The sequence below is a fragment of the Eschrichtius robustus genome, chromosome 16, assembly GCF_028021215.1.
Source record: "Eschrichtius robustus isolate mEscRob2 chromosome 16, mEscRob2.pri, whole genome shotgun sequence".
Classification (NCBI taxonomy): Eukaryota; Metazoa; Chordata; class Mammalia; order Artiodactyla; family Eschrichtiidae; genus Eschrichtius; species Eschrichtius robustus.
In genome coordinates this window covers 53,260,287-53,272,306 of record NC_090839.1, presented here as the reverse complement: position 1 = coordinate 53,272,306, position 12,020 = coordinate 53,260,287, and the positions used below count along the sequence as shown (strand labels likewise).

Below are 12,020 nucleotides of genomic sequence, written 5' to 3'. Positions count from 1 at the left end.
CTGTGCAGGGTTGCAGGGCATGGAGTGGTGGCTGGAAAGACAGGTAGGCTCAAGAGAGTGTTTTTCCAGATCACACTAATATGTTCATGGAAATGACCCAAAGAGAGAGAAGTTGGTGATGTAGATGAGAGAGGAAATTATCAAACAAGTGAACTCTTGAGAAGGTGAGGTGGGTGGGTACTTGGGCTGGTGACGAAGCAAGCAAGTTTGTAGGTTTGTGATAGGGATAAAATAGAGTTCTTGTTGGATGGTGTTTATTTTCTCAATGAAGTATAAGGTAAGATTCCTATCTGAAAGCAACATGGGGACTGAGGAGAGGGAGAGAGGGAAGTGTTAGGAACCAATCTGAGGTCTGAGATAATTACAGGGCTGACTTCTGCTCCCACCCCACATCAGAAATCCACTTATAACTTTATAGTCAGCCTTCCATATCCAAATGTTCCACATCTGCAGATTTAACCAAACGGGGATAGTGTAGTAATGTACTAGTACCATAGTAACCTATTTATTGAAAAAATCTGTGTATAAGTGGACCCACGCAGTTCAAACCTGTGTTGTTCAAGGGTCAACTGTAATTTAGAGGAAAATCAAGTAAACTCTTCATCTGAGCTCAGTTACTTGGGTGCATGTAATTAGAGTTCACACAATCAAGGGCCCCTCTAAAGCCATCTTAAAGAATTTGATTTTAACCTGAAGGCAACTGGGAACCATCAAGGGTTTTTAAGGAGGAGGAAACATGATCAGAGTTCTGTATTTTCAAGTGCACTCTGGCTGGGGTGTGGTGTCTTTCTAGGAAATACCAAAGGCCTAGGGATCCAGACCATTACAGCTTCGAGTGCCCTTGGCGAGGACAGGGATAGGAGAGACAACTGCACACTCAGTACATGCAAACAATTACTCCAGTCCTCTCAGGTCCATACCTGTGCACGCTCTCTTTAGGAAGTATAAATGTTATTTCTTCACCAGTGCTAGACTGGAAAATTACATTTGGTGTGTGTTGATAAATCAGATGAGAAATCTTCTCTGTGTTACAGTGAGGTTTTTTCACTAAAGTCATATAATATCCTGCACCTGAAACAACAGTTAAAAGATCATGAAACAGTTTTACCCTTTTTAGTCACATTTAGTGTTCTGTATCCTAGAACAGGATAGCTCCACAGGATAGAGAAGCTGGTGAGCCCTGCGGGGTTGAATTTAAACCACAGTGAACTTGCCTCTGAAGGTCTATAATGCTACTCTTGAGTCTTACCTTCTACTCCATAGTTGGGAGGTGATAATAGCACATTTAGCAATGCTAGGCAAAATAAAGGAGGGTTGTATTAAGGGCAACACTCTCTTTAAGTGATAACTAATGTGGGGAAGTGAAAACTTAGTAGGTAGGGCCCTTGAACATTAAGGTTAAGAACAAGCATACCTCTATCATAATTAAATTATGTTTTTGAGGATACATACCTTATGGTATTCTAAACATTCTTTCAGAAATTACTAGTAACACCTGTTACTGCACTGCTGGCAATGCAGTCATTCAACAAACATTCATTGAGCTCTCATGATGTGACAGGCACTCTTCTAGGCACTGAGCACATAGCAGTGGACCAAATAGTCAAAGATCCCTACTCTCAAGGGGCTTTCCTTAAAGGGATGTGAGACAGATAATAAGATAAATAAGTAAAATTTAGAGTATATTAGTGACAAGTGCTAAGGCAAAAGATGAACAGGGGAGGGGATACCGAGTATCGGGGATTGTGACTTTAAACAGGGTCACAAGGAAAGCCTCACTGAGAATGTGACATCTGTAAAAGGACTGAAGACCTAAGGAAGAGGAGAAGGCATGGCAATGTGTGGCCCGGAGGAAGGAGCAGGCCCAGTATGCTGGATAAGAAAGGGGGCCATGAGGCAGGAGCAGAGCAAAGCAGCTGAAGAACTTTAGGAAATGTGGTCGGGGTAATAGGACCAGGCCAAGCAAGGCCTTTGGGCCACTCCCAGAACTCTGCCTTTTCCTTTCAGTGGGACAGGAAGTCATTGGTGGACTGAGCAGAAGAGTGACACACTCATTCTGACAACTGGGCAGAGACCAGGGGTGGGTTAGAAGCAACTGCAATAATGCAGGTAGAAGAATGGCAGCCTGGACCAGGGCGCTAACAAGTGGTAGAGGTGGGAGGAAGGCAAGGTCACAAGAGTTTGCAGATGGATCAGTTATGGGCTATGAGAGACAGAGGATCAGGGAGCCCCCAAGGTGCTGGCCAAGCACCTAGAAGAATGGAGCTGCCTTTACTGTGGGGGAGATGGTTTGGCAGTAAGGAGCTGGAGCTCAGCTCTGCACAGGTTTTGGACAAGTCTTTCAGGTCTGTTCACTGTCTATGTGGATGTGTGGAGTAGGCAGTTAAATACACAAATCTGGAGTTCAGTTGAGAGGTCCAGCCAGAGATACATATGTTTTTCAGCCAGGTAAGTATTTAAAGTCAGGACACTGGATGAGATCACTAAGTCAGTGGGCAGAGAAAGAATAGTAAAGCAACCAAGGCACTTCCATGTTTAGAAGTAGAAGTGATGCAAAGGAGCAGTCAGAGACATAAGAGGGAAACCCAGAGGGCTGGGGGTCCAGGAAAACAAGGGGAGGATGTTTGTGGTGGGATCCTGATGAGGAGTACACCCAGTTGTGGAAATAACAACTCGTGCTTTTGCATGCTCTAGCTCCCACTTTGAGGAACATGGTATCTTAATCTCCATTTTATAGATCAGAAAACTAAGGCCAAAAAAGGATGAACTAACTTGGTAGAAAGGATGAAAAGGGAGTAAACTACCAGAGTGGAACTCAAACACAGGCCTTCTGACTCCAAGTCTCAGAGATTTTTTCTGCTTCATTCCTTCTTCGTTCTCACAAGGCCCTCTGCCTGGGGCCTCAGGTCTTTACCCACAAGTAGCAGAACAGGATGTCTAGAGAAGGCCTCTCCCTGCCTGATCTCAGTGGCCCTTCAGGAACGTTACCAGTGGATACTTTCTCCAGCACACTGGACCAGCAACGCTGACCCCACACAGAATGGAGTTTCGGCTGCCTTCCCCGCTGCCTGCCCGGGGCCACTCACCATATTTCTACTTCAGGAACAGAGATGACCCACAGCACTGCAGCTCCCTCTTGGCCATGATGGCAATGTGGTCTCCCAGCAGGTCGGCTTCATCCATGAAGTGGGTGGTCAGCAGGATGATGTGGTCACTTTTGTGCTGCTGAGGAAGGTCCCAGGTGGCCCTCCTGGAGATGGCGTCAACGCCTGAGGTTGGCTCGTCCAGCATCAGCACCTGAAGGGCAGAGGAATGGCCTTGTGATGACGGCAGAGTCATGTCCCAGGCCCCGGCTGGCTGCGCTGCAGGCCCCATGTGACTGGAGGTCAATGAAGATTCAGCAGTATCACCCACACCAGACTGCCCATCCAGGGCGTCCAGAGCTGAGGTGCCTGGGCCATGGCTGAAGGGCCTGCAGCCAGCCCAGGCCAAGTGGGAACTAGAAAGTGACACTTCTGGGCCCTGCTGACCCAACGTGTTTTTCTACTGCATGTGGGGGCCCTGACCTGTGTCTTTCAGGAAGCTAGGCCCTGCCACCCCCTACCTTGGAGCCTGCGATGAGGGCGATGCCGATGAGGGCGATGCCGATTAGGGCGATGCCAATGGAGAGCTTGCGCCTCATTCCCCCGGTCAGGAACCTGCTCTGGGAGTCCCGTTTGTCCTGCAGACTGAGGATGTGCAGCACGCATTTGATTTCTTCAGGGCACTTCTGGCACAACAAGCCTTTCAGCTAAAATAGCAGAGGACAGAGATCTGGCAGGGGCTTCTGACGGGAGGCTGGCGTGTCCAACAAGCATTTTGCTTGTACAGCAGTCCCCCCTCATCTGAGGTTTCGCTTTCCACAGTTTTAGTTACCCACTACCCACAGTCAACTGTGGTTTGAAAATATTAAATGAAAAATTACAGAAATAGGGGACTTTCCTGGTGGCACAGTGGTTAAGACTCCGCCTGCCAATGCAGGGGACACGTGTTTGAGCCCTGGTCCGGGAAGATCCCACATGCCACGGAGCAACTGAGCCCATGTGCCACAACTACTGTGCCTGCGCTCTAGAGCCCTCGAGCCACAACTACTGAGCCAGCATGCCACAACTACTGAAGCCCGAGCATGTAGAGCCTGTGCTCTGCAACAAGAGAAGCCACCGCAATGAGAAGCCCGTGCACCGCAACGAAGAGTAGCCCCCGCTCACCACAACTAGAGAAAGCCCGCGCACAGCAACGAAGATCCAATGCAGCCAAAAAATACATAAATAAATAAATAAATTTTTAAAAATTACAGAAATAAACAACTCATAGTTTTAAATTGTGCACCGTTCTGAGTATCTTGAACTCTGAAATCCTGTGCCATCCAGCTCTGTCCTGCTCGGGATCCCCAACCATCGACATCGTCTGCCCTTGACATCCAACCATCGACGTTGTCATGACTAGATGATCCAGGATCACTTGGAGCAGATGATTCTCCTTCTGATGTATTGTCAGTAGGTCAATAGTCTAATGCTGTGTCACAATGCTTATATCACTCACCTGACTTCATCTCATCACATGGGCATTTTATCATCTCAGATCACAAGAAGGGTAAGTACAGTACAATAAGATATTCTTAGAGAGAGAAAGCAAGACCACATTCACATAACTTTAATTACAGTATATTGCTATAATTGTTCTATTTTATTATTAGTTATTGTTTTGGTTTTTTTTAAATTTTTTTATTTTTTAACATCTTTATTGGAGTATAATTGCTTTACAATGGTGTGTTAGTTTCTGCTTTATAACAAAGTGAATCCATTATACATATACATATATCCCCATATCTCTTCCCTCTTGCGTCTCCCTCCTTCCCACCCTCCCTATCCCACCCCTCTAGGTGGTCACAAAGCACTGAGCTGATCTCCCTGTGCTATGTGGCTGCTTCCCACTAGCTATTGGTTTAATGTCTTACTGTGTCTAATTTACAAATTAAACTTTGTCATAGGTATGTATGTATAGGAAAAAACATAGTATATATAGGCTTTGGTACTATCTGAGGTTTCAGGCATCCACTGTCGGTCTTGGAACAAATCCCCCACAAATAAGCAGGGACTATTGTATATACATAAACTGTACATAAGAAAGATACACAATAAACTTACTACCTTCAGGGAAAGGGATAAACAAAAGGCTTTTGCATCTTTTTTTTTTTTTCTTTTTCCCACATCATGAGGCTTGTGGGATCTTAGTTCCCTGACCAGGGATTAAACCCGGACCCTTGGCAGTGAAAATGCGGAGCCTTAACCACTGGACTGCCAGGGAATTCCCGGCTTTTGTATCTTGAACCATTTAAATATATGACTTTTTTTTTCTTTTTTTTTTTACAAGAGATAAATAGACTGACATCAAGCATTGTACATGGATGACCACAACAAAAGCAACAATGATTGCAATTACCAAACATGAAACACACTCATACTATGTCATAATATTGACATTCAGTCCAGTAATCCTCCACTGTAGCAGCTCCTTTACTTTGCAGTGAAAATTGATTTGTATATTCTTTGCCTCTGAGTCCCTGTGGGATTTTTTTTTTTTAATTCAAACAGAAAGTCACAAAAATTATACTCATCCTCATCAGTTCACTCAGTCCCATGTAATTAATTTTTTTTTTCATCTTGATCTTTTGTTAGCACTTTTATGAGTTCATCAGTTTTTCATTAGAGTTCTGAAAATGCTTATTCATTCAGTTCAGCAGTACAGTCAGTTACCAGAAACCTGTACTTGAATATATGACTTATTAATACTAAGTACCACAGCATGTTAAAAGGATTATACACCATGACCAAGTGGGATTTATCCCAGGAATGCAAGGAAGGTTCAGCATATTAAAAATCAATGTAAGTGTTGTATAATAAAGAATCTGGCTGGCCTCTGTCCCCAGTTAATGGGAGGGGCATCTAAATCCTTGGAGTGATAGGGGTGTCTTTGCTGGTAGTACCCTCAGGCCACACCTGAGTTTATGCTAATGAGGTGATCAAGATCTGGGCTGGTCATACCAAAAAGACCAACCATGTGATATGATGGTTGGGGCTTTGAGCCATGATATCAATCTGACCTCCCAATCAGCTGGGAGGGAAAGACTGCAGACTGAGCTCAGTCACGAGGTCCATGATTCAATCATTCACGGCCATGTAATGAAACCCCAGTAAAAACTAGACACTTGAAGCTTAGGTGAGCTACCCTCTATATAGCAATGTGCCAGGAGCGTGACACATTCTGAAGACACGGAAGCTTTTCATTTGGGACCCTCCCAGACATCACCCTATATGTCTCTTCTTTTGGCTGGTCCTGATTCTTTTTTTAAATATTTATTTATTTATTTGGCTGCGCCAGGTCTTAGTTGTGGCATGAGGGATCTTCGTTGAAGCATGTGGGATCTTTTTTTTTAGTTGCGGCATGCAAGCTCTTAGTTGTGGCATGCAGGATCTAATTCCCTGACCAGGGATCGAACCCATGTCCCCTGCATTGGCAGGCGGATTCTGCACCACTGCGCCACCAGGGAAGTCCCCTGGTCAATTGATTTTTGACAAAGGTGCCAAGACCATTCAATGGGGAAAGAACAGTCTTTTCAACAAATGGTGCTGGACAACTGGATATCCACATGCAAAAGAATGAATTTGACACCTACCTCACACCATATAAAAATTAGCTCAAAATGAATCAAAGACCTAAATGTAAGAACTAACGTATGGGGCTTCCCTGGTGGCACAGTGGTTAAGAATCCGCCTGCCAATGCAGGGGGCACGGGTTCGAGCCCTGGTTCGGGAAGATCCCACACGCTGCAGAGCAACTGAGCCCATGCGGCACAACTACTAAGCCTACGCTCTAGAGCCCGAGAGCCACAACTACTGGGCCCGCGTGCCACAACTACTGAAGCCTGTGAGCCTAGAGCCCATGCTCCCCAAAAAGAGAAGCCACCGCAATGAGAAGCCCACGCACCGCAACGAAGAGTAGCCCCCACTCGCCACAACTAGAGAAAGCCCACGCGCAGCAACGAAGACCCAAAGCAACCAAAAATAAATAAATAAATAAATAAATCTTAAAAATAAAAAGCATTGCATAGGATTTACACCTATGTTTCGTTCTAAGACTTTCAAACATTAGTTCTTTTTTTAATAAATTTATTTATTTTATTTTCCTATTTATTTTTGGCTGCGTTGGGTCTTCGTTGCTGCGTGCGGGCTTTCTCTAGTTGTGGCGAGTGGGGGCTACTCTTCGTTGTGGTGCGTGGGCTTCTCATTGCAGTGGCTTCTCTTGTTGCGGAGCATGGGCTCTAGGCATGAGGGCTTCAGTAGTTGCGGCATGCGGGCTCAGTAGTTGTGGCTCCCAGGCTCTAGAGCACAGGCTCAGTAGTTGTGGCACATGGGGTCAGTTGCTCTGCAGCATGTGAGATCCTCCCAGACCAGGGCTCGAACCTGTGTCCCTGCATTGGCAGGCAGATTCTCAACCACTGTGCCACCAGGGAAGTCCCACAACACTTTTTAAAATATGACATCAAAAGCATAAGCAACTAAAGAAAAAATAGATAACTTGAATTTCATCAAAATTTAAAACTTTTGTGCATCAGAGAACATTATCAACAAGGGGAAAAGATAATGCCCAGAATGGGAGAAAGTTTTTGCAAATCATATATTTGATAAGGGTCTACCATCTAGAATACATAAAAAAAATTCTCACAACTAAACTACAAAAAGATAAGCAACCCAATTGAAAAATGAGCAAAGGACTTGAATAGACATTTCTCCAAAGAAATAAACAAATGGCCCATAAGCAAATATGCTTAATATCATTAGTCATTAGGGAAATGCAAATCAAAACCACAATGTGATACCAATTCACAGCTACTAGAATGGAAGTACCTCAGAAAGTTTAAAAAAAAGTTAAACACAGAGTTAGATCTTATGACCCATGAATTTCACTACTAGGTATACATCCCTAAGAACTGAAAGGTGTTTAAACAAAAACTTGAAGACTAATATTCATAGCACTATTCACATAGCCAAAAGGTACAAATAACCCAGATGTCCATCAACTGATGAACGGATAAACAAGATATCACATACAATTCCATACAATGGAATACTATTCAGCCATTAAAAGGAGTGAAGTTTTGATACTTGCTGCAACATGGATAAATCTTGAAAACATTATGTTAAGTGAAAGAAACTGGACACAGAAGGTCGCATTTTGTATGACTCCATTCATATGAACTACTCAGAAGAGTCAAATCCATAGTGACAGAAAGCAGATTAGTGGTTTCCAGCAGCTGGGGTGAAGGAAGAAGAGGGAGTGACTGCTAGTGGATCCAGGTTTCTTTTTGGGGTGATGAAAATGTTCCATAATTAGATAGTGGTGATGGTTGCACAACATTGTGAATATAATTTTTAAAACTACTAAATTTTGTATTGTAAAATGAGCAAAATGGTGAATTTTATGTTATGTGAATTTCATCTAAAAAGAAGTAAAGAATTAAATTAAAACAACACTTTCTAGAAATCCTTTAACTAAATAATCTTAAATGTCACACCCCTTCCTCTTCCTGAATGTTTAGGGAATAGTGTCCATAAGAGGTTTCAAGTCCCTCTGAGGTTGAGTCAGAGAGCTGCAGGATATCTTACCATCCTCAAGAAAGTATACAGAGGAAACCAAGTCTTTCACCCACTGACTCATCTGAACATAGAAATAAAGATGTTCTGCTACAGTCAAGTTATCAAACAAGATATCATGCTTGGGGCACCAGCCCACGCTCTTCCGGACTTGAAGCATGTCTTGAGAAATTTCATATCCATTGATATATGCCTGTCCACTTGAAGGGGAAATAAGACCTAGAAGCAAGTGGAAGACATAATATCCTAAAATCATTGTCATTCAGAGCCACAACAGTACAAAGGCTTAATGATGTCCTCTGCTTTGTTTGCTTGTTCTCACACATACTACCCTATTCTTCGTGTCATAGTCAGTAACATCCAAGGAGTATATGTTCTACAACAGTGTATGAGGACATCTGGGGGTAGTAGAGATGGGAGATGTCCTTCCTGCTTTTGATGAGTTCCAATCTGGTTAACTGTATAAAACACACATAGGTGTTCGTAAAGCAAATTACATGGCTATAAGCATTAAGTAATAATATGGAGGACTTCCCTGATGGTGCAGTGGTTAAGAATCCGCCTGCCAATGCAGGGGATTGGTCCGGGAAGATCCCACATGTCACGGAGCAAATAAGCCTGTGTGCCACAACTACTGAGCCTGCACTCTAGAGCCCAAGAACCGCAACTACTGAAGCCCGCATGACTAGATCCCATGGTCCACAACAAGAGAAGCCACAATGAGAAGCCCGTGCACTGCAATGAAGAGTAGCCCCCACTGGATGCAACTAGAGAAAGTCTGTGTGCAGCAACGAAGACCCAATGCAACCAAAAATTTAAAAAAAAATTTTTTTAATTAAAAAAATTGATATGGACACATATCTTGGTAAAGTTGCAAGATACAAAATTAGTACACAAAAATCTGTTGCATTTCTATACACTAACAATGAAATATCAGAAAAGGAAATGAAGGAAACAATCCCATTTACCAGCGCATAAAAAAGAACACAATACCTAAGAATAAAGCTACCTAAGGAGATAAAAGACCTGTACTCGGAAAACTGTAAGACGCTGATGAAAGAAATTGAAGATGACACAAAGAGATGTAAAGAGATATACAGTGTTCTTCGATTGGAAGAATTATTATTGTTAAAATGACCATACTACCCAAGGCTATCTATAGATTCAGTGCAACCCCTATCAAATTACCAATGGCATTTTTTCACAGAACTGGAACAAAAAATTTTTAAATTTGTATGGAAACACAAAAGACCCTGAATAACCAAAACGATCTTGATAAAGAAGAACGGAGCAGGAGGAATCATGCTCCCTGGCTTCAGACTATACTATAAAACTACAGTAATGAAAACAGTATGGTACTGGCACAAAAACAGACACATAGAGCAATGGAACAGGATAGAAATCCCAGAAATAAACCCATGCACTTATGGTCAATTAATCTATGATAAAAGAGGCAAGAATATACGATGGAGAAAAGACTGTCTCTTCAGGAAGCGATGCTGGGGAAACTGGACATCTACATGTAAATGAAGGAAATTAGAACATTTTCTCACACCATATATATACAAAAAAAAAACTCAAAATAGATTAAAGATCTAAATGTAAGACCGGATATTGCAAAACTCCTAGAAGAAAACATAGAACACTCTTTGACATAAATTGTAGCAATATTTTTTTTGGATCTGTCTCCTAAGGCAAGGGAAACAAAAACAAAAATAAACAAATGGGACCTAATTAAACTTAAAAGCTTTTGCACAGCAAAAGAAACCATAAACAAAATGAAAAAACCTATGGATGGGAGAAAATATTGCAAAGATGCTACCAACAAGGGATTAATTTCCAAAATATACAACTTATACAGCTTAATATAAAAAAAAACCTCAATCAAAAACTGGGCAGAAAATCTAAATAGACACTTCTACCAAGAAGACATACAGATGGCCAACAGACATATGAAAAGATGCTCAATATCGCTAATTATTAGAAAAATGCAAAGCAAAACTACAGTGAGGTATCACCTTACACAAGTCAGAATGGTCAGCATCAAAAAGTCTACAAATAATAAATGCTGGAGAGGGTGTGGAGAAAAAGGAAGCCTCCTGCATTGTTGGTGGGAATGTAAATTGGAGCGGCCACTATGGATAACAGTATGGAGGTTCCTCAAAAAACTAAAAATAGAGTTACCATATGATCCAGCAATCCCACTCCTGGGCATATATCCAGAGAAAACTCTAATTCCAAAAGCTCCATGCACCCTAATGTTCATTGCAGCACTATTTACAATAGCCAAGACATGGAAGCAACATAAGTGTCCATCAATAGAAGAATGGATAAAGAAGGTGTGGTGTGTCTGTGTGTGTGTATATATATATATATATATATATACACACACACATATATATATATATATACACACACACACATACATACAATGCAATATTACTCAGCCATAAAAAAAGAATGAAATAATGCCATTTGCAGCAACATGGATGGACCTAGAGATTATCATATTAAGTGAAGTAATACTGAGAAAGACAAATATATGATATCACTTACATGTGGAATCTAAAAAAAATGATACAAATAAACTTATTTACAGAACAGAAATAGACTCACAGACATAGAAAACAAACTTGTGGTTACCAAACAGGAAATGGGGGGGGTGGAAATTAGCAGTTTTGGATTAACATACACACATTACTATAAACAACCATAGATAGATAAACTATATCTATTTTACTATAAATAGTGAAACAATAAAGACCTAATGTATAGCACAGGGAACTATATTCAATATCTTGTAATGACCTATAATGGAAAAGAATCTGAAAAAGAATATATATGTGTGTGTGTGTGTATATATATGTACCTATATATACATATATATATACACACATATCTGAATCACTTTGCTGTACACCTGAAACTAACACAACATTGTAAATCAACTATACTTCAATTTTAAAAAGTAATAATATGGATGCATAAGTAAATATGGTCAAGGAGAAAAGTATTTCTGGCACCTAAAAGTTTCAAATTGGGATCCTTGAAGGCATGATCCATGACTGACTCATCTCTGATTCCTTCCCAATAAATTCCAAATAAATCCCACTGAATGAATGCACTCACTGCCAAATGTATGTCAGTGTAAAACTTTGCAGGCTGCTCATCTGTATACTATCTTTGTCTTTATTCACATTTTCTTATTTTAAGGATATTTTTCATATTGAAAAAGGACAATAAATTTCTATTGCAACAAAGTTGGAGAAGAAAGCATAAGAAAACAAAGGTTATACAAATCCCATCATAAAAAGACAACTGCTAACA

General features: G+C 41.5%; 1 protein-coding gene across 1 annotated transcript in view; it reads right to left on the bottom strand.

Moving 5' to 3' along the window:
• The window catches only part of LOC137750398 (ATP-binding cassette sub-family A member 17-like), an 80,389-nt gene that overhangs the window by 37,756 nt on the left and 30,613 nt on the right, over window positions 1-12,020 (bottom strand). Inside the window, 4 exon segments of the mRNA XM_068524765.1 lie at window positions 921-1,071; window positions 3,087-3,297; window positions 3,605-3,790; window positions 8,746-8,912. Of these exon segments, the coding sequence (XP_068380866.1) occupies window positions 921-1,071; window positions 3,087-3,297; window positions 3,605-3,790; window positions 8,746-8,912 (715 nt within the window).